Raw genomic sequence first — 26081 nt, forward strand, 5'->3', positions numbered from 1 at the left:
GAATCCATTATCATCATTCCAACTGCACCAGAGTAATCAAGTGTGAATTTTAATTGGTTGCTATAGGTTACTGCACTGTGGTAAATTTGCAACATGTTACGACATATGCCTGTTTAGACAGTTTAGCGTTCCTTTAAATGCAATCACTGTTAATTGCATTTTTTATAAGCATCCTTCAGTAATTATGGGAACTGATAACCTTTGCCCCAGAGACACTTCCTCTTACTGCTCATTGATTGGCAGCTAAAACAGGGCTGTTACACTAATTTGGTAGCCACATTATTAAAAAAAGAACAATCTGGATTACCCATGGGTCTTAATGTTATAGTTTATTTATGAAGCTCCTACATTCACCCCAGGGTTTTGCACTAGATCTAGACAACTAGATACACCTACACGAATTATATACTTTAACGGGTATAGCTTTAAATCTGTCATTTACTTGCTATCAGATCCAAATTATGACATGTTACATAATGTTGATTATAAAGTTCAATAGGTTGAAGGTCTCTAGTTTAGCTCATTTGGATGGATCCAAATGTGCTAATCCTGTCCTAACAATCTCCAGCCTCCAAGCCTTCTGAAATTATATTAAATTTTAATATCATGCAGGATTTAACCACAGGGTGGGAGAACTTGTGCTGCTAACATTTTTTGTTTGATAAACCACACCACTCAGGGACATTGAGGTGTTTATGTTTGATACTTACTTAGTGATACGGGCAATTCCTGAGGCTGCAATTTTTATTACATTAATAATACAGTACAGCCTAAGAGATTGTTTAGTGCAGCACTATTCCACTGGCAGAGTGCCACTGATCAGACTTCAGCACCATTTCATCTAAATATTGTTTGGCCTTTCAGAATGTTGGCCTGAAAAATAACCACTGAAGTATTCAGTTCATGAATAACTATTTTATGTGTTTATTTTGTATTTTTTTTAGATAATTTGATCATCATTTCTAATGTTATAAATGTATAGCTACAGCTACACTAAAATGCATAATGATGATAAAGTTATAGTATTTTATCATGCTTGGGACCTAGGAAATTCCTGTAATTTGGAACAGCATTCCTAAAATGTTTTAAAAAAAAAAGTAATAATAATCTCTGCTGGGTTAGTAAGTAGTACATACATTTTAATGTCTTATTATTGCAGAGAAATAGTGAATCACGCAAGAATAAAGATTTTTTTACTTTAATAATACACAGTGGACCATGGACTTTCTTGGCTTCAGTGCATACAGAGCAGTGGGATTTTGGATAGACGGCTGTATGTTTTGCTAAACTTTCATTGTTTTGTTATAAATACACTCAACAATGGCTATCCTAAAGTACTGTATATTTATTATGTGAATCAAGAGTTGGCTATTTGTTATTTTCTTATTGTGCGCATCTTACTGCAGTGGTATATAACTACGATTTGCAATAGGCATGCAGCATTAGAGCATTAGCTTCATGGGACATGTAATATACTGTATTTGAGGCAATGGAAAAACGCCAGCATCAGTTTATGTATGGATGCCCAGATCATGCTTAAAGGAAAACTACACCCCCAGAATGAATACATAACCAACAGATAGTTTATGTTAGGTTAAGTGACCTATTAAAATATCTCGCCAAATTGGAAATATATATATCAGTAAATATTGCTCTTTTACATCCTTCCCCTTGATCCACCATTTAGTGATGGGCTGTGTGCTCCCTCAGAGATCACATGACCAGAAATAAAACTACAACAGGAAGAAGTGTTAAAGCAAAAGGCAGAACTCTGTCCATGAATTGGCTAATGTGGCCTAGCATGTATGTGTGTCTTGGCTTGTTTGTGTGCACTGTGAATCCTATGATCCCAGAAAGCAACCCTTAATTCTTGAAAATTTCTCTTTCTGATTGCCCAATAGCACATATTACTAGAAAAAAGTATATTTTTATGAAAATAGTTAATTTAGATGAAGCAGGGTTTTACATAGTTTACATACAGAGCTTGTTTATGCAATATATTTTTATAGAGACCTACATTGTTTTGGGGTATAGTCTTGCTTTTATGTACCACTCGAAATGCTACTGAGCTGATGCCATAAGAAAATAAAGGCTTTTTTATTGAGACTGAGAAATACTGTCATGAGCAGCACATGGGATGCCTGGACCAGGCCATTCCTTCTGTCATTAGGAGTAATGGAAATTTGTCATACACTGCTGGCTGCTACAGGTGGATTTTGCCTTCAAAAAAGCTCAGATTAATTTTTTGGCTAAAATCGCCACTGTATGACCCATACAGCCTGATAAGCAATTATTGGTATTTTTTGCAAGCTGTAGTGGTCCAAATGTCCTAGATAGATGCAAAGAGCTAAGCAGGGCAAAAAGGGAAACTGAGGCTATTCCATGTGTGGTCCTTGTGGTGTAGATAAATAGATTACCATTAAAAAAATCCTCCTCCCTTCACCTCATGCTGTAACTGGTTTGTGCTGTCTGTTAAGCTGGCCATACACATAGCAATTTTCGATCTTTCGTGTGACCATTGGTGGAACGAAAGATCGTTCCCACCCTCCACTGACGTTCAGGGCTGAATCGTCAGAGATGGAGGTAGAAACAATAGAAATTCTACCTCCTTCTGCCGATTCAGCCTTGAACCTAGATTTTGCTTGGGCGCCTTCAATGGCGCCCGATCAAAATCTTTTAACCTGCCCGATCAACGAGTCGACTGCTATCCGCAGCCTTTTGCAATATCGGTCACTTCATCGAGCCGCCACACACACACCGAATATCGTATGAAACAAGGTTTCTTGGTGTATGGCCAGCTTTAGACACAGTTTGAGCCTACCCAGCAATCATTTGTGAAATGGTTAATGTTCTGTACAATTTCCTATCTGTGGGTATATACTAATTTTGAGTTTCCATTTCCATTAGGTACAATTGTAAACAGACTGGCTTATAAAGTATTGGAAGGAGGTAAGCCTTGATTCCCATACTTTGCACGTAGCCTATCCATTTAATAATCAGTCCAAAATTCCTACTGCATTAGAGCAAGGCGATCCTGTCAGTACGTTTCAACCTACACAGAGAAAACCAGCACTCATCCTGTCCTTAGTACTGAGAACCATCACATTAATGCTGCCTGATCTATTTTAAAGCTTTCATTTGGCCTATGTGTTTACCAGACTGCTGCAGATCTTCATAACATGTATTTATTGTTCCTAGAGACGGCTGGCTTTTTAATATCTGATTCATTTCTTTATTTGTTTCCCCCTCCTCTCATGAAAGGTGACATCTCTCTCTTCCTGCGTCCCTTTCAGTACTCTATGCATCTCTGTGGCTCCTCTGCTATTCCCTGAATTTCAGCTGAAAAGGTGAATGCTCTGCCTCTAGATTGACACCTCTTCTTTCCTTTGAACTGTCCCTTTGCCACCTCCCTCTGCATACACCCTTTCAGTGCCAAAACCGAGTATCTAGTTCTTCCCAGCATCTCTCCCAGACTGCTTCTCTTTGCACCTGCTCAGTCTCCCAGCACTGTGCTGTGTGAGTGAGTGAGTGTGTGTGTGTGTGCGTGTATTGATTATTCCATTGTGCTAGGGAGAGAGAGGAGCTGTCTGTGAATGGATCTGGGAGAGAGAGGGGGAGAGAGAGAGGTGTCTCGGAGACTGTAAATCAATAGGAAAAGCCCTGTCCACACAGAGAAAGTACCTCACACCACAAAGACATTGATTTATTTTTTCCTAGTCTTCATCTTCCCTCTGTAAAGGGGGGAGCAAGAAAGCCCGAGAGAGAGAGAGAGAGAGAGAGAGAGGGAGAAAGAGAGAGAGAGAGAGACCGCCTCCTCAGCATCCCTCAGACACAGCTTTATCCTCTCGCACCAGCTAAGCTGTAAGTAGCATTGATTTTACAATCTATTTCTGTTTTTTTCCCTCTCTCTCTCTCTTTTCGTCTCTCTCCCCCTGTCTCTCTCCTTCTTTCACTCTTTCTGTGGCTTGTGGGTCAGAAGGCGATTGATTGAGGGCTAACCATTGCTTTTTAAATACTGAGTCACATATACTGGAAATCCTATTCCTATAGACAATAGTATTTTCATATATTGTTATATATACACACGCACATATGAATATGGCAGACATTTCTAAAAGATCAGTTCAGTAAGTGTATATATATATATATATTTATTTATGTGTGTGTATTTATGTACAGGCATTCAATTAACCTAAAGGTACTGAAAAATATGGAATATATAAAACATTTAGTCTACAGCTCGGTAAGGGTATATAAAAATTAATGTATATAAAAACATTAACATGTAAAGAGCAGATTATTTTTTGTATGCATAACGAATACAAATGTGTGTCTAATACACAGAGATGCACACATATACACATATAATATATATGTACATTTTAGCATTTATGTCAAAGGGGTGTGACCAATGTTTTCTTTTTATATAAATTGTGGAAGGATGTATAGGTAATGACACATATGGACAAATCTTTGTGCAGTCATTACACATTCCTCTTTATTGCATTTCTGAGGTTTTTATAGGTAAACCCAGGACAGAGGATGGTGGGGGGCAGGGGTCAAAGTGAATGAAAGACACAGGGAAACGTCAGCGGCCTGAGAGTCCTTCACACCTGCCCCAAATGGTTTGTGACATCACAAGCTTTGCGTGTCTGATTATCTGTCTGATTGATGGATTTTTTTTGTTGGTGTTATATTTATTGAAATGAAGAACAATTTTTTTTTGGAAACACAAACCACAATGTTTTCTCCAAAGACAAAAAAGGAATGCATGTCACTGTATAGACATGATGTACAGATAAAAGGATATGAAAGGAACCTGTTTGGTACTAGAACATGCAAAGAGATGCAAAGAGAAACTGTGCAACTGTTACAAAGGTTTGCAAATGAAACTAGAGCAGTAGATATAGAGAGTGAAACATGTATTTATGTTGGGATAGAAATAATCAAATACTGGAATGCACTGAAACAGAAATGAACAGAAAGAAGCTGGGGGATAAGCAGAAACAGCATATACATTGGGGGTTGGAAAAATATAGACAGGGAAGCATTTCATTTGGTAAGACAGATGAGTATAGGCAGTGTGGGTGGGAGAGATGTACAGATAAAAAGAGAAAAGCACATACTATGTAGAGAAACACAGCTACAAGCTACATATAGAGGTAGAGATAAAAAGAGGCATAGCTATGTAATGAGGGGGAAAGGAGCCATATAAATCCAGAATAGAAAAAAATATACACAGGAGAAGAAAGAAGCAGCACTTACATAAATTGGGCAGAAGGTTAAGGAGAAGAAAATATTTGTATAAATGCAAAGTAAGGTTTCATGTAGACAAGAGATCAGAGTACATATACAAAGGGTTAAGCATATGGCTCATTTTAATAACAATGTATATAAAGATAGGTATATATTTAGATATGACATAGAAAGGCCTTTGAGAGAGCAGGACACGCAAAGCACAGAGACAGCACTAATACTTATAGGGAAGAGGTCATGTTCTGCAGTATAGGAAAAAAGAAGGATAAACAACCATAGACAGAGGAAATAGAAAACATAAACAGCATGGTGGAGAACTATTCAAGAAATAGGGCAGCCAAATAAGACAGAAGGGGGCTTATAAAAAAGATTTGGAAGTTAAAAATGGGCCAAATGGGCGGAACAAGCAAAACATGTGATGACAGCAGGAAAAAGAAATTTGATTGATAAAGGGTTTTATAATAGGATTCAGAAAAATGTATAAGAAGAAAATCTGCAGATACAAAGATCCAACAAAAAAAGGTGTAGACAAAGGTAGAAATGGAATAAGATGGCTAGAAAAGGCAAAGCTACACAGGGATATGTAATAACTATTAAGCTCTCTCTGCCAGAGGGTAAATGGGTGTTAATGAAAGAAAAGTAGACACTTGTACACAGAAGTATCTAAAGCAAACTTAAGTTTACAGGAAAGCATACTGATGCAGAGGTGCAACATAGGTAATGTTTTAAGAAATACCCTGAATATAGAAAGCTGGTGGGTTACTTAAAGAAATGTCCCTGTAATGTATTGAAAGATAAATATATGCCTAGAGAAGAAGACAACAAATCAGATGAACCCATGCATTGTGACGCATGGTGAGTATAAAGAAATAAGAGAAGATGATAACTGATACACAGTGAGGATGGCGGGGACAGAAAGTGGAAGATAAAACAATTGTGACAGCAGAAGCAGAGAAGGCGGGGAGCTGTCCAACAGGTATATATTGACAGGGTGGATTGAAAAGTAAACAGAGTCCACAAATTAAAAAACAATAATGTCAGTCATTGCTACTAAAACAAGAGAGTGTCAGACACACATAGTGGTAGAACAGTTAATTTTGGTAAGTGAATTAAGCAATGGAATTAGGCGTACAAATCATTTGTGTGATAGGGGACTTCCTTGTCTGGCATCCTGTTTAATAGGAAAGGAAATACTGTGTATAGGATAGGAGTATAGCTATTACTAATATACTGCAACACACTCTGTACTTAATGCTCAAGGTCTTAGTATTTAGAATATCATAAAATTGCTCCCAATTAATAATTAATTTATTGTGCCTTTTTTTTCAATTGTTTAATAGTAAAAAGTTGAATGAATACAGCTATATTGGTCCAGGTAGAGGTAGGAAGGTGCAAATTTTTTATTAATTTAGTGGAGTCTATTTTCTACTTTTAATATATATTGCTCTGTTCAACTGTGTATATCTTATTCTTCAGCTAGCATGATAATTTGTTGAGGGTGCAGCATCCACCTTTACTGGAATATACTGGTAAAAGGCTGGTATACAGAAAAACAGGAAGCAAAACAAATAAAAGTTTGTAAAAGTGAAAGACACCCCTCATCCCTATTTCTGTTAATTGGGGTTGGCCAGATATCTAATTTCTCATATGGGTTTATGGCCCAGATTTATTTATGTTATTGAATTATAAGTGTGTGTTACTTCTATTTGTACACTGTGAAATCCTAGGGAAGGTTTAAATGTAGCAATCTCTTGCAATTCTAAAAAATAAATAACTCCAGGCCAAGATCCCATGTGTTGTAATGAACGCTAGCTTATTAAATACATTGCAAATGAGGTAGTAAGGCATTAATAAAAAAATGGTGAAGGTACAGGAAATAAAAAAAAAAAACTAGTAACAGTAAGTATGATGATGCACTGTGAGAATAAAGGCATTGAGAATGTTGGGCAGGAGATGAGAGAAACTGATGCACAGTAAGGATGAAGGGGCAGAGATAAGAGAACCTAATGCATAGTGAAGAGGAGGAATAAAGGCCATGAAATGAAGTGGTGTACTGTCAGAATAAATGGTAGGGGGGATCAGAGCAGCTTTTGCAGGGTATGGGACATTAACTAAAATTATGCCCAGTAAGGGCAAAGGGTCTAAGAGACTGTAGGCCATGATGTACAGTAATAAATGAGAGTAAGGGGAATAAAAAAAGAACCGATGCACAGTGAATATGAAGAGGAAGGGTACTAATTCTCTGTGAGAATGAAATAGAATGAAAGGACCTGATACACATTTAGAATGAAGAATTCTGAGAAACTGATATACAATGAGATTGAAGGGAACTGTGGCACAGTGAGGAGGAAGGCACAGGGAATGAGAGAAACCTATGCACAGTGAGGATGCAGGGGATGGAATGAAAGGAATAGCTCTTTAATGGATCTCTTATAGGCCATGCACAGAAATATGATCTTTTGCAAACATTTTTCAATTATGAGAGTTGTATATGCAATTTTTCATGCACAAAGATTTACTAGTATGAAAGCTGTACATTTGCACATAACTTACTGGGCAGCTTTCATGAGGGGGACATAATATCAAGTGAATCAAAGTGAATAAAACAATAGATAAAAAGTACTGATGCACAGTAAGGAAGGAGGGGCCCAGTATGATAAGGCCTGTGTTATTTATTGCACTGTGAACAATTGCATGAGTTGCATATGAAGCAGTATCCCCTTAACCTTATACTCAAGGCTGTGTTAGGCACACTAAATTATATCATCTTCATTTGTCAAGTGCATTTTTTGCCTACATTATAACATGTATACAGAAATATGGTTTTGTCCAGCTAGGTGACCGATACTGCCATGTACATGCCTCAACCTGACCTACTCAGGTGTAGTCTTTACATTCATACATTGAAGTAATTGTCCTGCGTCACAAGGCTGTTAACTGCCCTCTTCTCTTTTTATTTCTCTCTTGCATCTTTCCTCCGCTCTCTTTGTCTCTCTGCGATCTTCTGCATTTCTCTCCGCCCCCAACCATCTCCGACTTATTCTGTCACTCTGCTTTTGTCTTTCTCTGTCTCCCTCTGTTCTCTCTCATTTTCCACTCCCCTGTCTCTTTATTTGTATGCAGTATCTGCGTATCTCTATAGCTTTCTCATTTGGATTCTGATTTTTTTTCTCATTTACTGCATTTCCAGCTCTTGGCTTCCAGGTTATTTGCCTCTATGTTCAATTTCATATCTCCTGCCAGTGGACAGACTGGATGCTAGATCTTACTCTGTTTTTTAAAATGAAAAGGAGAAATTCCAGAACCCTTTCTTTCATTCCAGAGGGTAATGTGCTGGAGTCTGCCTGTTTGATTAAACAATGCTTTTTAGTATCTGCTGAAGAGTATAGATCAGGCATGCTACAGATTCTCACATTTTTAGCACTGGCAGCAATAAAACATGCAGCTTCCCAGAATAGATCTAAATGTAATTTCAAGGAGCCCTTATTCTTAGAGCAAATGTCAGGTTGTTATATATAAAGGTATATGAGCTTTTATGCAAAATGCTTGGGACCTGGGTTTTCCAGATAAGGGATCTTTCTGTAATTTGGATCACCACATAAACCCAATAGAACTGTTTTGCCAACAATATGGATTCATGCAGCTAAGTTACTTCCAAGTTCAATCTGTTAAAATTATTTCTGAGAAAAGGGAAATAATTGAAACAAAATAGAATTATTTGCTTAAGATGGACTCTATAAAAGATGGCCTTCCTGTGATTTGGAGCTTTATGGAAAATGGGTTTCCAGATAAGGGATCCTATACCTGTATAGAGTGGACAGTCTCCAGCAGACACATAAAGGAATCCATTCTATTTGAATGTTTTTATTTTAGGAAAAGGGGGTTTACTCATTTACTTGCACCCATGGGCCTTTGGCATAAAGATACTATTTCTCACTTACATTCATTAGCATTGTCATCTTTTCTGTAAAAAAAAAGTATTGTCCTTGCTAACTTTTCTCCCTATAAATAACAATGGCAGCAAGCATACTTTTTTATTTGCTGAGCTGGTAAAATATCAGGCAGGTGGCAAACCTACGATTTACTGGTATGCATGTATTAACCTGATGTAGACTGACTGTAGGCCTGGCAAAAGTAGGTTCTGCATACTATCTGCATACTCTCTAGTTCATATATAACAGATTAAAGGCAAATATTTAAATCTTTCTAGATTTCATCAGGATCAGCTGTTCAGCATCTTTGTGTACCATCTTTGCCTATCTGTGTGCGTGCAAAAAACAGTTGGTTCCTGTAAAATGATGTTTTAAGAGTAAGCCAGTCAAAGACTGTATACCTCACTAAAGGTTGAAAAATACAATGTCTGCAATCATAGTACTGCCTTTGGCTGCAAATTATAAATCAGCAGCAGCTGGAGGACAACGGGTTGGACAACAATGTTGTAAATATGCAATCTCTGCAGCAGAGCACCATTTCTTTTGCTTTCCCCACCATATATTACCAAAGAAGGAAAAAAGTGATAAATATAAAACACCCAAAGAAGAAACACATATTCTGTAAGCATGCTGTAATAGCACATACAGCTATTTCATACAATAGCAATATAATACCCTTTTATAGTGTCATGACATGCACAATAACATGTACTGCAATCAGGTATTTAAACATAAGGCCAATGCCGGCTACAAGCTTTCAGGCAGTGCCAGTATATATATCGGGAGCTCATATTTTCGTGCACAGACAGTATGTCGACACCTCACTCTCTTAACACACCGTTAGAAAGTCATTGTATTGATTTTTCCATCCTTCTTCATCCCCCTCCTTTGCTGTCCCTCTAGATGTCTTCCTGTGCTCTTCTGTTTCCTACTTGCTGCTTCTCAGAGTATGTTGCTATTTCTCTCTTTCTATCCTTTGCTGTGTTTTTGGTCCTGTTGTTCTGTTCTGTCTCTCCGCTGTCACTTGGGATCTTCTATTCTCATATCTGCTTTCTGGGTTCTCTTTAAATAACACATTTTTTTCTACCCCCTGTTTGTTTCTGGCATTACAAATACTATTTTACATTCTGTCTGATATTTCTGACACTAAATAACTTATGCTCTTCAGTGACTTCTGCTCTGCCTCTGTGTTTATTTTAAACATCTTCATGATCATGCATCTTCTCTCTTGTTTTTTTCCCTTGTGCTCTTTCTGGCTTCTCTCTTGTTATTATTTCAATCCCCTGTGGGTAATATGTCAAATGTGTGCTGCATGCGCCCTCATCCACCATCATTTGCAGCTTTGTGATGCCTCCAGCACTTTTAATTAAGTGTTGCCCATGTGGGTTATCTTCTTTTCAGTCCATCCTAACAATCCACTGACCTTCTCCTCCTTCCATTATCTTTTTAATCACTAGCTCAGACTGACATTCAGCCACTGCTAGTTTAGACAGACGTTGCTTCCCTCACACCGGCCCATCATTGTACCGATCTCCTGATCCCATCAACACACTGATCTTGGCCTTTTACTAAAACTGTGTGTATATATATATATATATATATATATATATATATATATATATAGTTGATTGTAGATGATCAATTAATTAACAAATAATACCTTCATTGGGTAATATTGTAGTACTATATATATATATATATATGTTTCAAAAACGGAAAGCACACACTTTAAATGCAAATAACATATATTTTATGCAAAAAATGACATCATAGTCTTACTGTACCCAAAAATGTGACGTTTCGAGCCCGGCCCAGCTCTTCCTCAAGCCATGTGAGCAGTGACTCCATAGCAGAGGCTATGTAAAGTCCAATAAAGGAAATGACAACATCATTTATCACATAAGCTTGATGCAGGGTTCCATCCCTATGCATAATAAATATATAGAATAGTAACTCATTTCAGAATGCCCTTTAAAACTGTTCACCAAACAAAATCCTAAATAAATATTATAAGAACAAGTATAGATTGTAATCCTTATTAAGCCCACTAGGATGTAGAGAATTGAGTCTCTTAATCCACCATTTAGAGAGGGAATGTGCACCACAGATTATTCTGTAGCAGGGTGCTGTACTCCTCTATATATATATATACATATATATATATATTATATATATATATTATGCATCTTAGTCACATATGCATAAAGGTATGTCTAACCTACTCCCTTTTATAAATCCTGTGAGTTGTTTATTTCTGTCCATGTTATTTTCCTTCAGTCTGTGTGTGATATTTCTTTGGATTCACTCATTAACTTTTGTGTAGCTCCATAAAATGATTACATAAGATAGCGATCTCTAGATACTTGGAAGCAGAAGGAATAAAATGATTAATTGTAGTGCAGTTTGTAGGGACATTTGTCTAAGTGTTTACTTGCTGTCAAATTCCGCCACCCACTTTTTTTTTTTTTACTCTTCTCTGTCTTTCTGAACAACCTGCTTTTTTATGCTCTGGTTCTATATTTGTTTTTTTTACGTTTGTCTCTTTTGGCCGTTTTACTTCCACTGGTTCTGCTGCTTCTATTGTTTTTCTGAAATCTTCATCATGTTCAGAAATCTCTCTCTTACTTTTCTAAAACATCTTCAATTAATATATTTCCTTTCTCTTGTCAAAAACATTCTTCTCTATTTCCAATCTGCCAGCTCTTCACTGCTTTTTTTTCCACTGGTGTCTATAGGAAACAATCTCCTTGTCTCTCTGCACTTTATCTCTGGCTATCATGTTCCCAGTGTTCTTTCTGCAGTTCATCTCAGTATTCATTGGCATCTCTACTCTGTGCTGTCTCTTTAAATGTTTCACCCTTGCTCTTAAATAGAAGTCTGGCTCAATATCTTTCTCCTTGCATTTTCTTTCCTGTCTGTTGTCTCCTCCTTTGTTGTTGTCTCTAGATATCTTCATCCGTGTGCCATATACCATCTTCATGTTAAAATATATAGGTCTCTGTATTTTCCAAGTGACTTTTATGTGTTTACATTTCCTTAGCAGCTTCTCTCTTTGTAGCTTTTACAGTGAACATTTGTGCAGGTATAGATCCTATACTGTTTCTATTGTTACATTCTTCCCTATACCCAGTGTATTTGTAAATATACTTTTGTACTTTTGTATTTATTGTATAGTTTAGATTTTTTAACGCCAGGCCCATAAAATTAAGAAACTGGTGGTCATTTGGAACAAAAAAAAATTGGAGCTACAAGGAGGGAAGGCACAGACACAATTACATTTGTGGTAACATTAGGCCATGGAAATCAAGTCTTTTTGTTCTCCCTGTATTTAAGAGGCACTAAAATGAGGCACAAAAATGGGAAAAGTTCAAATGTTGGTTTAACATTTGGATACTTTTAGAAGAACCTGTAATGAACCGGGCACTCTTTACCTCCTTCAGTCAGTATTTGCATGTACTTTTTATTTAGATTTATGCACCCTTCTGTTGTACACAGAATATAGGGTAGTCTTTTATAAATATGTGTTAAAGGAACAATAACACCAAAAATGAGAGTGTGTTAAAGTAATCAAAATATAATGTTCTGTTGCCATTCAAACTGGAAAAAAGGAGAAAAGGCACAGCTTACATAGCATATAATAGCTCTGTAAAATATAATGGTGTTTTATCTGTTATCTGCTATGTAACCTGTGCCTTTTCTCCTTTGAATGGCAGCTTGGTTTATATAAACTATAGTAATCTTTCTGAGGCAGATATACCAGTAGTACCAGTGCAGGGTAACGGTGCATTATAATGTAATTACAGGTATGGGACTCATTGTCCAGAAGGTTCGGGACCTGGGGTTTTTTGGATAAGGGATCTTTCCATGATTGGGATCTCCATACCTTAAGGGCTCTTGCACACGGGGAAGATTAGTCGCCCGCGATTAACTCCCTGTTCGCGGGCGACTAATCTCCCCCGTGTGCCAGAGCCCTAAGTCTAATAAAAGATCATTTAAACATTAAATAAACCAAATAGGATTGTTTTGCTTCCAATAAGGATTAATTTTATCTTAGTTGGAATCAAGTACAAGTACCTGTTTTATTATTACAGAGAAAATGAAAATCATTTTTAAAAATTAGAATTATTTGCTTATAATGTAGCCAATGGTAGATGGCCTTTCAGTAATTCAGAACTTTCTGGATAACGGGTTTCCAGATAACGGATCCGATGCCTGTACTGTTATACACTTTAATTTTTTGGTGTCACTGGTTTTCCCCGGAAAAGTAAAAACAAAAATGTAAGAGAATGTAGTATTTTAATAGCTGCAAACTTTAATTTTTTTACCCTTTGGTGATTATTTGTCCTGTCTTTTGTAAATAATGGGGTTTGCCTTGGTTCAGGGGCACTTTCCATTTTCTACATCAGCACTATACAGTTTTCCCCAAGTATTATCTATTTGTTCTTCTGTTTGAAGAAGGTGCTGTCTATTTCAGTTTATCAGTTAAATTACACTATACTTTTCAGTAATATAAATTTCCACCATGAGACAATGTTTTCAGGCCAGTCTTCAGCAATAGGCCAGGAACAGAGAATCAAAATCAACCATGGAATAATTTCTCCTCTGTTAAGGTCCCCATACACGGGCCGATTCTGGCTGCCGATATCGGTCCCTTAGACCAGGGGTCCGGGTCCCCGACCCACGGGCCGCGGACCAGTACCGGGCCGTGGGCGGCTTTCAAGTGGGCCACCTCGGTTCCTGCCCGCACTAAAAATGTAGGCGGCGCACATATAAAGGCATGATATGATGCGCCGTGCGTTCAAAGTTACGCGTCGCGCATATAAAGACACACATAGAGGCACAGATAAAAGGTGCGCATGAACGTGTGAATGAACGCTGTGCGCGAGCGCACCCCCCCCCCTCCCCCCTGCCAGTCCGTGGAAAAAAAATTCAGCTTGGAGCCAGTCCGTGGGGAAAAAAAGTTGGGGACCCCTGCCTTAGACCGATTTGGCAGCTAATCGGCCCGTGTATGGGCACTACCGACGGGCCTGCCCGACCGATATCTGGCCTAAAATTGGCCAGATCTCGATCGGGCAGGTTAAAAAATCTAGTCGGATCGGGGAACACATCGGCTCGTTGATGCGGTCCCCAGACTGACATTTCCTATGCCCGTCGTTATTATTTGATTGCTTGGCCCCAGAGGGACAGAAATCCCAGGCTTGCCACTTAAACCAACTGGCATGCCAAGTAATATATGCTACCACTCTGCACCAAAGTCATAAATAAGTAATAAATAAAGCATTTTGTGCTCTGTTTCTAAATGAGGCCTCATGGGTTTTATTGTAGGGTTGTCCACCCTACAATCTGTAATGTATGGCAAAAGCTAGAGCATCGATATAATGGTACTTTTGGTGAATAATGGTAACTTTTTCTGAATCTGAAATATGTCCAGTTGAACTAAAATAACAGGATGATGCAACTTTAGATTTACTGGTCAAATCAGATCATGTAGTCCCACTGATCCCTGCACTCACATCTGATTTACACTACAGACAGCCCAGCTGCAAAACAAAGTCAGTCCTGTAAATGAGCCCATACTCTGTTTTTATATGTTCATATTTTTCACCTGAATTTTTTGTCTTTTTTAAGCAGACACTATTACTATGAATTTTAGTAGCTTATTTCTGTATCATTGGGTTATGTATGTACTAATATATTAGGCTGTGATAGATGGTAATAGATATCAGTGGATTTAGGTGAGTTATGTAAAGAGATTATTGACTGACTATGACTTTGGGCAATATTGTTAAACGTTCTGGTTATTGTTGTATTGACAAGTCTGTTATTGACAATAGTGACATTGATTTTTTTTTTGGTGCACTGATTATACTAACAATTTTGTTGTTTATTACTTTGTCTAATGTTTTAATAACTGGTACACAATAGATAGTATTAGTGGTTATTAGTACTATGACAACATTAAGGTTTATTGCTGTATTGCTACAGTGTTTGATGGCTTAGATTTCATTTGCTGGATGGTTTCACTGCAATGCCTTGTTAATCCAGCCCTACCCTTAAAGATTTCTGTAGTTCAGCCCTGGCCTTTATGATTGGTTTTTAACCATCTAGGACACCCTAAACGAACAATACCAAACATCTGCTGCTACCTGTAAATAAATAAGGTTAAACTGAGCTCAGTAAAATATTTTTAAAATAAATATTAAATACTTCCCTGTGTAATAGAAATAACAGAAATATTCATTTTTTAGTGTTTGCTTATTCCTTTCTTTCTTTTGCTGTTTCGCCCCCATACTCACTCCACAGCTTTTCCCTGCCCCCTCCTCTACTAAGCTGTAGAATGAAACTCTTTAGTTAATAATTTCCATACTCATTAACATGCTAATGTGCTCAGGCTCACAGCTCTTTAATCACCTCAATATCTGACTCTGTGGGGAACAGAATTATAAGGACTCAAGGGGGGGAGGAGGAGAAAGGGGCAAAATATTGATTAACCTCACCCCTGCCAGAGAGATCAGCAGAGTTGTGAGCCATACAAAACAGCCAAGCATTCATAGATGGGTTTCATTGTTTCCATTAAACAAAACAAACACAAAAACCGGTGGTCTAGTCTTGTTGAGGTGATTAACTCCTCTCATGCTGCAGACTGTCAGAAATGATTCATCTTTTAATATGTACCTGTAGAGAACATCTAGCTTCTTAAAATTTATTGTCTGTAATGTGAATTTCAGGGTGTTAATTAACTCCTATTTTGCCAGAAACAGAACAGTAATTAACTTTAACTAATGGATACAAATCTGCTGTGAAATGATTAAAAATCTTTATTTAGTAACTGTCTGCCTAACCAAGAGTCTCTGCAGCATTGTCTTACACACTTGACATTTACATTTTACTCTTTTTATTTCCACAGGGCTGTGTGTGAGATGACTCTTGCATTTCTAACATATCACCATGGATGCTGGTGAATGCTTCCTCACCTCTCCCGGGCAGGATGAGAGAAGCTCATGGCCATTGGACCTCATTCTCCCCCCTTGCCCAGCAGCCACCAAAGATACCTCTCTTCTATCCCCCTCTCCCCCCCTTGACATTTCCACCTCAACCTCAGCTTCCACACCCGGAGGGAGTTATCAGGCACTTAGCCCCCAACCCTCGACCTCACAGCCTTCCCTTCTAGTAGCTACTAGTCCCCTGCATCCAACATATCTGCCAAAGCTCAGAACTCCTGTAGAGTCTAACTGCCAAGAGGAAGAGGAGGATGAGGGGGAACTCCTACTGGGTCGTGTGCTGTTCTCCAGTGACGGATCTGTCTACCTCCTGAAAGGGGAGGGGAAAGAGAACCAAACTCTACCCTCCCCAGCCTCACCACAGGACTCCCTGAACAGCACAGTGTTGCCCTATACCCCTCCCTCTGCATTCCATCTCACCGCCACCTACCAAGGCATACGCTCTAACCAAATATCCCAACATACCTCAGTTGGGGCAGCCAATCCCATCCACCTGGTGTCTGGCGCCTCACCTAGAATCCAAGACCAACCCAAAGAAAACAAGGTGGTAGAGAGAGGACAGGAAACCAACAAGACACCCAAAATAACCAGTGGCTCCCAAAGGACCCAGATAGTGGAACGTGTGTTTATTTGCCTCCCATGTCAGCTTACCTTTAGGTCTGGCAGCAAGTTTGGGTGGCATGCATCACAAATCCATTTACTGGAACACCCATATCAAGATCATCTAGCAATGGGAGAGACATCTGGTATTATCCACAGCTCTAGTGGAAAGCTATTTCTTAGCCTATTAGAACCAAAAATAAATCACAGCTCACTTGAAGCTGGTCAGGAACCAGAGAATATAGCTCCTTTAGGGGATCAGTCTCCCCTACTTTTAGAAAGGATCCAAAATGTTGTAGAACCATCAGGAAAAACAAAGGATGTAACTTCCCAAATACCCGACAAAGTAACCAAAAGCCAAGTAGCTATTAATCCAGAAACTAGTTCTGTCTCTCTTGGCCTAGCACCCCAATCGTCCTTAAGCTTTCACTGCTGTGATCCTGCTGGAACACCCCACTTAACTGAAGCCAAAGATTCCAAGGCCCACATGAATGATAAAAATGGAGGAGCCTCATGGAACCCAGCAGGAACAGAGACACAAGGTGAAGAGGATGTAGAGGAAGGAGAAGGGCCTCCCCCTAACTCCCAGCCCACTGATATCACTGAACAGCTACTTGCAAACCAAAGCTTCTATGGCCCAATGATGACCAGCTCCTTCTCTCAGACAGGAGTTGCCCCTGGCACTGATAAGAAAGGGGACCAAACAGACACTGAACGTGGGCTTCAGGCCTTTGATGACTGTACAGCAACCTCAGGTCCCCAACCATTCCAAAGCCTTTCTCTCCAGGGCCAGCTTTCTCTCCTTCATTCCCGCAATTCTTGCAAAACACTGAAATGTCCCAAGTGCAACTGGCATTACAAGTACCAACAGACGCTGGATGTCCATATGAAGGAAAAGCACCCAGAAAGTCAGAGTCATTGTTCTTACTGTCACAGTGGGCAGCAGCATCCACGTCTTGCCCGTGGTGAAAGCTACAACTGTGGTTACAAGCCGTACCGCTGTGAAGCCTGCAACTACTCAACTACCACAAAGGGTAATCTCACAATACACATGCAGTCTGACAAACATCTGGCCAACTTACAGAGCTATCAGGGTCCAGGAACAACACCTAATGCTTCAGTCCCTCCGTTGGCATCCCCAGTGGTTAATACTGGCCAGGGAGAAGCTAGCCAACCTTCACCACCTGACCGGCAACTAAAGCAAAAAGCTTCATGGCACTGCAAAGTGTGTAATTATGAAACCAACATATCTCGAAATCTGCGTATTCACATGACCAGTGAGAAGCACATGCAGAATGTCCTAATGCTTCATCAGGGGTTGGGAATGGGGCAAGACACCTTTCCTTTCTATGGAAGTTCCCTTGCTTCCGATCAGGGCATGGACCATCATCTGCTGTTTAATCCCATGCACTTCAGCTCACCTGGGAGCCAAGGTAAGGAGAAGCAGACATTACAGTGTGGGGGTGGTGCACCTTTATGGTGCATAGTTTATGCAATTATTGAAAGTGCTTTAATAAAAAGTTTACATGCCGTATTAAGAAACAAAAAGCAACAATAAGATTTATAAGGTCTTTTGGTGCAATATTTGTGTCCCTAGTGGGTGGTACGCGCACATAAGATACCAGAACTGGAATTTGGAATTGGAAAATTATACAAGCACTTATGTGTTTGGGACAATATTGTTGCAATATGCTTTACTTGAAACTCAGATATTATCTATTGGGTTTATTTACACAATGGGGTCATTTATAAACACTGAGCAAATTTTCTCCTGGGCAGTAACACATATCAACCAATCAGATGGTTGCTTTTAGTGATCCACCTGCAGCTGACTGAAAAAAGCTAACTACTGATGGGTTGCTATGGGTTACTGCTCAGGTGCAAATTTGCCCAGTGTTTATAAATGAGCCTCAATGTTTTGTAGCACTCCTTCGACTCTATTCTATTACAACAAGACACAATTTTAAGCATCTGTCGACTGGGTTTAAGCACCAATTATAATTCCCTTCTTGATCTCTCTCTGTGCGTAAGCCTCTACGAAGTTGGGGGGCTGGTACCTGCCTGTAGTCAATTAAAGCATTAGAAGATTCACAGTATAGCTTGTAACAGTATACTATTGCAGTATATTGATTGCCTGGTATAATGCTGCTTCTGTCTGTATTTTGATGTATTTGTCTTTTCTGCCTTCAGCTTGCAGCCTACTTACTCCAGAATCTGCCTCAGGTCCCCAGCTCAATAGTTTGGGTCCTTCCAACACTCCCATTCCTTCATCTGCTCCTCTGCAAGATTCATTCTCTTCTAATCTGGAGGAGGAGCCCTCAACTGGCATTTTTCGGTGTCTGATATGCCGCTCCTTTACTACTGATAGCTTGGAGGGATTGCTTTCTCATGCAAGTAGAGGCCGCTCTCTTCCCGAAAGAGAGTGGAGAGAAGTCAGAGGAGATTTGCACTGCTGCCGCCTCTGCTCCTACAGTACCCAGCTTAAAGCCAACTTTCAGCTACATCTAAAGACTGATAAGCACGCTCAGAAGTACCAACTTGCTGCCCATATGCGGGAAGGAGGTGCTGCACTTGCTACAGCCCAGGCCTCAGCAGTAGAGTTACCCATCAGCGGCTACAGTCAAGCTTCTGCTTTCCCTCCACTTAACTTGAGATGTAATCTTTGTGGGTTTGATAGCAACAGCAGAGAGAAATTGCAACTGCATGTGCAGGGAGGAGGCCATGAAGAAAGCCTCAGGGTTTACAAGGTGACATGTTGAGATTGGTTGTGTACAACAATGTGTGTGAATTTATCTGTAACAAGAAATCTTGCAAACAAAATGTGCTCTTAATCACCAATGCAGCATGCCACAGCAAGTATATTTTTCCAGAAAGTAAGATAACCAATGATAAACATAACAAGAATTTTCTACATTATGATGTCTTGGGAGGAAATGAACCCTACAGTCTGTGGGTATACATTTTATTTTAGATTATGTAAAGCAGCAATGATCCATTTTTGGGAAATCCATTTGCAGTGGCTTATTGTTAAGGTGTTAATGTTTTAGAGCACTAATTTTTATTTACCTGTCAGGAATATTTACTTACCTGGAGCTATGGCAGTTCTAGAGCACTGTTCATTTCTCTCAACACATGTCATTCATTCTAATACCAGGATTACATGAGTGATGTAAAACAGGACATAACTCCAGTTAGTAAATGACACCTGCTGTATGTTATCCTGTGTTTTATGTATGTGCATCTATTGTGTTTGACAGACTGCACGTAATACAGTGCATGACTTACTGTATTTATATGTGCTATATAAGCACAGTGGAGAACATTTATTAAATGTGTTGTTTTAAAGGGATTGCAACTGCAAGATGATGCTTAAATGATTCCCAAGGCTAAAAAGCGCCAACTACCTGTTTTTAAAAGGGAATATAGGGGAGCACTCACCAGGATAGCAGGCTGGATAATGCTCCACGGTGCTGCAACGCTCCCCAACACCCCCGATAGGGTAACAATCACAATAGATAAATAGAAATGTAGCGGAGCACCGGATAGCCAAATTAATAAAAGTACATATTTATTTCATCATTTTAAAAGCATACAGAAAGCGTCCTCACCCATCCAGCTTGACGCGTTTCGTGGCCAACATGCCACTTCCTCAGATGAGGAAGTGGCATGTTGGCCACGAAACGCGTCAAGCTGGATGGGTGAGGACGCTTTCTGTATGCTTTTAAAATGATGAAATAAATATGTACTTTTATTAATTTGGCTATCTGGTGCTCCGCTACATTTTCTATTTATCTACTGTTTTTAAAAGGGCAAGATGCATTGTAGTGCTAAATAAGTCAAGGCTCACAGACAGACTGTAGGTGCTAATTCGTACTTCATACATGTGACCCTGATACCACAAATGTAATTTTAAAGCACATTATATGGCTTTTGTAAAAAAAATATATACAGCTCTATATAACAGCACATAAAGAAACCTACACGCAGTTGAATGTCTATTTTGTCCTTGGACTAACACAGTATTTATTATGCTGCCTATACACAAAAGATATTACTTGGCAACCTGAGTTAGCAGGCCATTGTGCATAGGTTAAAATGATTACCTTCCTGGTTAATATTCTATCAAAGCTCTGTACAATGTTGAATGAGCTGAGAGGAAAATACTATTGGCCAAGTACTGCAGAGCCTTCCCAGATGGTCCTTGGCATAGATATCAGCATAGGCTACCCATATAATGCAATCTTTAGTCTGAGAATCAGCTGATTAGATCAACTTGATTTGGCCCTTGACCAGGACAGTCATGTGGATCCTACATTGTAAGGCCAGCTTTAGTTCTAGAGTGATCTGTTTTATGTAGCATGCGGTTGTAAATAATGATAACTTGGAATTTAAGCTATCTGGGTATTGGATATTTTTTCTTTGACAGATCCAATAATTTATGTGGAAAGTAATGGTGGCGGGGTTTGTCATGGGGTTTACCATGGTTTAGATCTATATGGCCATATAAAACATTAACCCAGTGATTATCCACATACATTTTTCCCCTCTTTCCTTTTACCAGTTAGCAACACATATTTTAAGGTAACTTGCATAACTTTACTGGTAGATTATTAAAAAGGAACTAAGGTAGGCTATAAAGGCTACACATAATTACATTATTTTGTGGCTACCGCTTAAATCTGCACAGAAAATGCAATATTTATGTGAGGTATTTGGGTTATTTTCAGCAGAGAACAGAAGTAAAGGGGAAATGTATGTCTATAATAATTTTTCCCCATAATATTAAAGTATACATGCTTAACTCATAGGGGCTGATTTACTAATCCACGAACGGTCCGAAGGTGTTTTTTTCGTAATGATCGGTATTTTGTGATTTTTTCGTAAATTGACGCGACTTTTTTGTAGCCGTTATGACTGTTTCGCAAATTGTCGCGACTTTTTCGTAGCCTTCGCGCCGAGTACGAAAGTTTTGGATTCATTCAAGCTTCAGTATCGTGACTTTTCTTGGGCCAGGTTGGAGCTGCAGACTGCCATTGAGTCCTATGGGAGGCTTCCAAAATCATGCAAAGTCTGAAAGTTTTGCCTGCCGTTTACGAGCGCTCAATACGAAAATTTTGCGACAATATACGTGCAAATCGTAACGGCTACGAAAAAGTTGCGACTTTTTGCACAAGTCGTAATGGCTACGAAAAAGTTGCGCCAATTTACGATAAAGTCGTAACATCGACGAAAAAAATCGCAAAAATTACGAAAATTGTTAGTTTCCAATCCAAATTTTTCCCATTCGGATTCGAATTCGTGGATTAGTAAATCAGCCCCATAGTGTACCCAGAACATTGCTTCTCTGTATATTCGCACTTGAGTGGAAGATAATATATTTAATAATTCTCCATATAGAATATGTAACAAAAATTGCAAGCCTATGGGTTTGTGTAAAAACAGGCACTAAGTTTGCCATGGTACAGTAAACCATAGCAACCAATCCACAGGTAGCATTTACTGGTCATCTGTAAGTAAGCAAATATCTTATTGGTTGCTATGGCTTAATGTTCCTAGGCAAACTTAGTGCTGTTACTTGTTACCTATTATGTATGGGGGCTAGCATACATTTATAAATATCATTCGGAGATGCTCTGTTGCTTGCCTTGGTTTTCAGTGCAAGAGGTGTATGAAGGGGTGTAAACCTCCCATGATATACAGAAAGCTAATATACAGAGAAGAAGGGACATTTATACACAAATAAAATATATTATCATCAAGTTTTAATTGAAAGTAATTCTGACACCTACAGGCAAATACCCCCAACTCCTTTCTCTTTAATTATAAACTGTGGATGTGTTACCGGTTTGTTTTAGATGAGAAGTTATATAAACCAAAACAACTTCCTGTGCCTAACACCCTTCTCCCATGGACACTGTATAGATTGCTTTTCTCGAGATCAGCATCTCAAGATGTAATGAAATAAAATTTGCAGGCTTTGCAACTGGTCTAGTAATCCACAGCAGTCAATCAGCGGGTAGCATTTACTACCTGATTTTCTGCTGTGCTTCACTAGACTTGGGCAAACGTTGAACCTTTCATTAGAGCTTTGTCAGTCTCCTCCAAGTCCTCACTAGGTACTCAAACCATGTGTAAATATGTGTGTGTAATATGAAAGGTAAACACTACTTATGACAGGATATAATTTTCCCTTCAATGAGATTATGAAACTTAAAATTACCTCTGTCCCTATCGTCCCCAGACCCCAATGTCCAGGAGATGACACTTTTATTTTTTAAGAAATGGAAATGCATTGGTACAGAGACAAAGGGTTTTATTTGGCAGTGTGTGTGTGTGTGTGTGTGTGTGTGTGTGTGTGGGGGGGGGGGGGGGGGTAGAGTACATAGACTGCTGGGCACTTACATCAGAAAAAAACACAGTAACCTGGCTTACACTGCTGCTAAAGTGACTTATGGCTAGAAGTGCTTGCTGCAGTTCCATCCACAGGATATCAGGTTCTGGATGAATGACAGAGATAATATTGTTTAACTGCTTGTCTGCCACAGACCATACAATATATGGGGCTAGCTGTCAACTGGGGGTTTGTCCAATGTTTGGTAGCATTAACTTTTAAATTATCCTATTTCTATAAAATGTAATACTTCTTTAAGGCTATGCTGTGTATAAATTGTTGTTTCACAGTTGAAGTATGTTATAGACATACTATTTATGATTATTTATAGCAACATGTGACAGATATGTGTTTTTAAGATTCCTTTATTCAAGATCTTTTGGTCAGGAAAGTTTTTTATTAGTGGCTGCAAATTAAATATTAACCTGTATATTTTTGTTTGTTCATATGAATAAGAGTTGCTTAAATAATAACTTCAGTATCAGTCAAATAGAGCGTCAGTAATGTTTTTATAGTTGCCCCCCTGCTTTCAAGCTGAGGTTCAAAAAAGTATGCAGTTCCCTCATCCCTACCTGACAGCAACCTGATTGCATCAGCAGGGACACCCCAAAAAGGTGGTTTTGGAACTCAGGTACACCCCAACATGCCCCGTTACATTCCACAAACACCCTTGCTCTGAAGGTGCTGACCAACCTAATTCAGGAGCAGTCAGTTTTGGGGGAGAGGGTTTAAGTCACTTGGGCATGCATGCAAAATACTGAATAGGTACTAGGCATTTTGTTGTACCTCTTTTTTTAACTGCTATGTAACACTTCCATTTGAAATATCATCTATAGACTTAGTGCCCCTAGTGGTCCAATTGTTATTTCTTTGTAGTAACCAAAAATCTTTAAGAGAATACCTGTTTTACTCAACAAGACATATAAATTATTAAGGGTATGTCCCCATGGGAGCTTTTCATTATGTATATAGCCCACCCCAGTGTTTAGTTTAGTATGCTGTTCCCAGAGGGCTCTCAGAGGGGTAATAAAAAAAAATGAATGCCAAGAAAGCTGAGTGCTAGAGCAGCACAGATAGGGTGATTGTGTTAGACAGAGAGAAGCTGTCATATGTGCTATGTGTTCCGTATTATTTTAATTCTTTTATTATATAACCCTTTGGTAACAGCTAACTCTGCAGCCAAGTAACACACGCAGGAACATTAAAGTACTGCTGAGAGGACAAAAACATATTCTTTTCTATAGCCATGACTTGTTGCTTTAAGACTATGTTAACACAGTTAGAATAAAATAGAAGCGCTATTCATTGTGAATAATCTTGACTGTACAGCAGATATTTTAATTAATAGTCCCAGAGCTTACTAGGGCTAGGCTAACTTGCACAGTCTTGTGTGTATGACATACTGAATGTTATCATGTGACACTATTATATCACGAGAACTATATTGTGTGTAACTTTTGCAGACACATGCAATTTTACATAACCAGATGTCTGTAAAACAAATGCTGTGCAAATATGATTACTGTATTTTGCACTATAAATCATTCATTATTTTGTATGTCTTTTGTATAGTTCTTGAACTCAATGGAAGGTGCCAGTGAAAAAGACACAAGCTTCCGCTGTGGCCCATGTGATAGCATAGTAAGTTCTCGTCTTGGGATGATGTTGCATTTGCGTTTAACAAGTCACCATCAAAGCCTTGCACAGTGGAGGCTAACACAGGGGGATGTAATGCTCGAAGGAATCATCAGCATCTGCAGAAGTCCCCTTCCACAGGAACCTGGTAAGGACTGCAACATATAAGCAATCTATTGCTCTAGCAAGATAAAAATTAGACATATTGATCTTGTCATTAGCTAACCATAGTTTAACAGGCACAATGTTTTTAAATGAAATTGCAGCTAAAATTCAATAAACTATAAGAGTGTTTAGGAAAATTCAACATTCTATAGCAGTTCACTTATATTAAACATATAAATCAAAGAAGGTACCTAAATTTCATTTGTACCTTTCATTTCCTGTTCTCTTTATGTAACACACAATAGCATACACTTTGACAGAGGCACAAAAAAGTGCCGTACACAATAATTTGGGTCTGCTGCCAGTGCAATGCAGCATGCATTTTCAGTGCTCAGCAGGAGTGTCACTTGTGCCTGGTATAGGGGCAATCAACTTAATTATCATGGGTTTAACAAAATGGTGAAAAAAAATACAGCAAGAATGTCAAGCAGCTTCATTTATTTGGAGAAGGTAACATGACTACCATTGTGTTAATTTCTCATGTTAAATAAAGATGATAGTCTTGTGCCCCCCCCAAACACTGAAAAATCTGACAGAACAGACAATTTTTTTATTTCCGTACATTAAGTCTTCTAAAAATCATTTAACCGTTAAATGAAGTCAAAAGTATTGTTTGCCTCCAATAACGATTAAATATATCTTAGTTGGGATCAAGTACAAGGCACTGTTTTGTTATTACAGAAACAAGAAACTAACTAAAAAAAAAAAAAAGAATTATTTAATTTAAATGGATTCTATGGGAGACAGCCTTCTTGTAATTCTGAGCTTTCTGTATAATGGGTTTCCGGATAACGGATATATACCTGTATTATATTTTCAATTAATTAAGTATGACACAGTAAAACTTCCAACTGAAAAAAACATTTTGGAAAGATGCATAATTTAAAAGTCTACTTAAATGTATATATGCAGTAAATATCAAAGCTACAACCATTCTAAATACATGACAAGGCACAAGACAAAATTAAAATGGGTAAAGTCCCATGTAAAAATTTGATCTATAATAAAAAATACTGTAGAGTGAAAGTACCAAAACATCTTTAGAAAATGACATTTTTGCACTCACAAATAAGAAGTGCCTTAAACCGAACAGTCAATGAA

At 38.6% G+C, this 26081-nt stretch overlaps 3 protein-coding genes across 5 annotated transcripts in view; 1 reads left to right on the top strand and 2 right to left on the bottom strand.

Moving 5' to 3' along the window:
• The window catches only part of LOC100485637 (myosin-7), a 126191-nt gene that overhangs the window by 72045 nt on the left and 28065 nt on the right, over positions 1 to 26081 (bottom strand). The window lies entirely within an intron of this gene.
• The window catches only part of thtpa (thiamine triphosphatase), a 63894-nt gene that overhangs the window by 9757 nt on the left and 28056 nt on the right, over positions 1 to 26081 (bottom strand). The window lies entirely within an intron of this gene.
• zfhx2 (zinc finger homeobox 2) overlaps positions 1 to 26081 on the top strand; it is a 57337-nt gene that overhangs the window by 3750 nt on the left and 27506 nt on the right. Inside the window, exons 2-6 of one of the 3 annotated variants that reach the window (XM_031891153.1) lie at positions 2908 to 2949; positions 3718 to 3861; positions 16096 to 18222; positions 18980 to 19536; positions 24753 to 24963. In XM_031891153.1, the coding sequence (XP_031747013.1) occupies positions 16137 to 18222; positions 18980 to 19536; positions 24753 to 24963 (2854 nt within the window). In that variant the 5' untranslated portion in view covers positions 2908 to 2949; positions 3718 to 3861; positions 16096 to 16136. Of the gene's footprint in view, positions 1 to 2907; positions 2950 to 3531; positions 3862 to 16095; positions 18223 to 18979; positions 19537 to 24752; positions 24964 to 26081 lie in introns of those variants that run through there. The other 2 variants (XM_012971357.3, XM_002941515.5) reach the window with 2 other exon arrangements.

The sequence above is a fragment of the Xenopus tropicalis genome, chromosome 1 (genome assembly GCF_000004195.4).
Source record: "Xenopus tropicalis strain Nigerian chromosome 1, UCB_Xtro_10.0, whole genome shotgun sequence".
NCBI lineage: Eukaryota > Metazoa > Chordata > Amphibia > Anura > Pipidae > Xenopus > Xenopus tropicalis.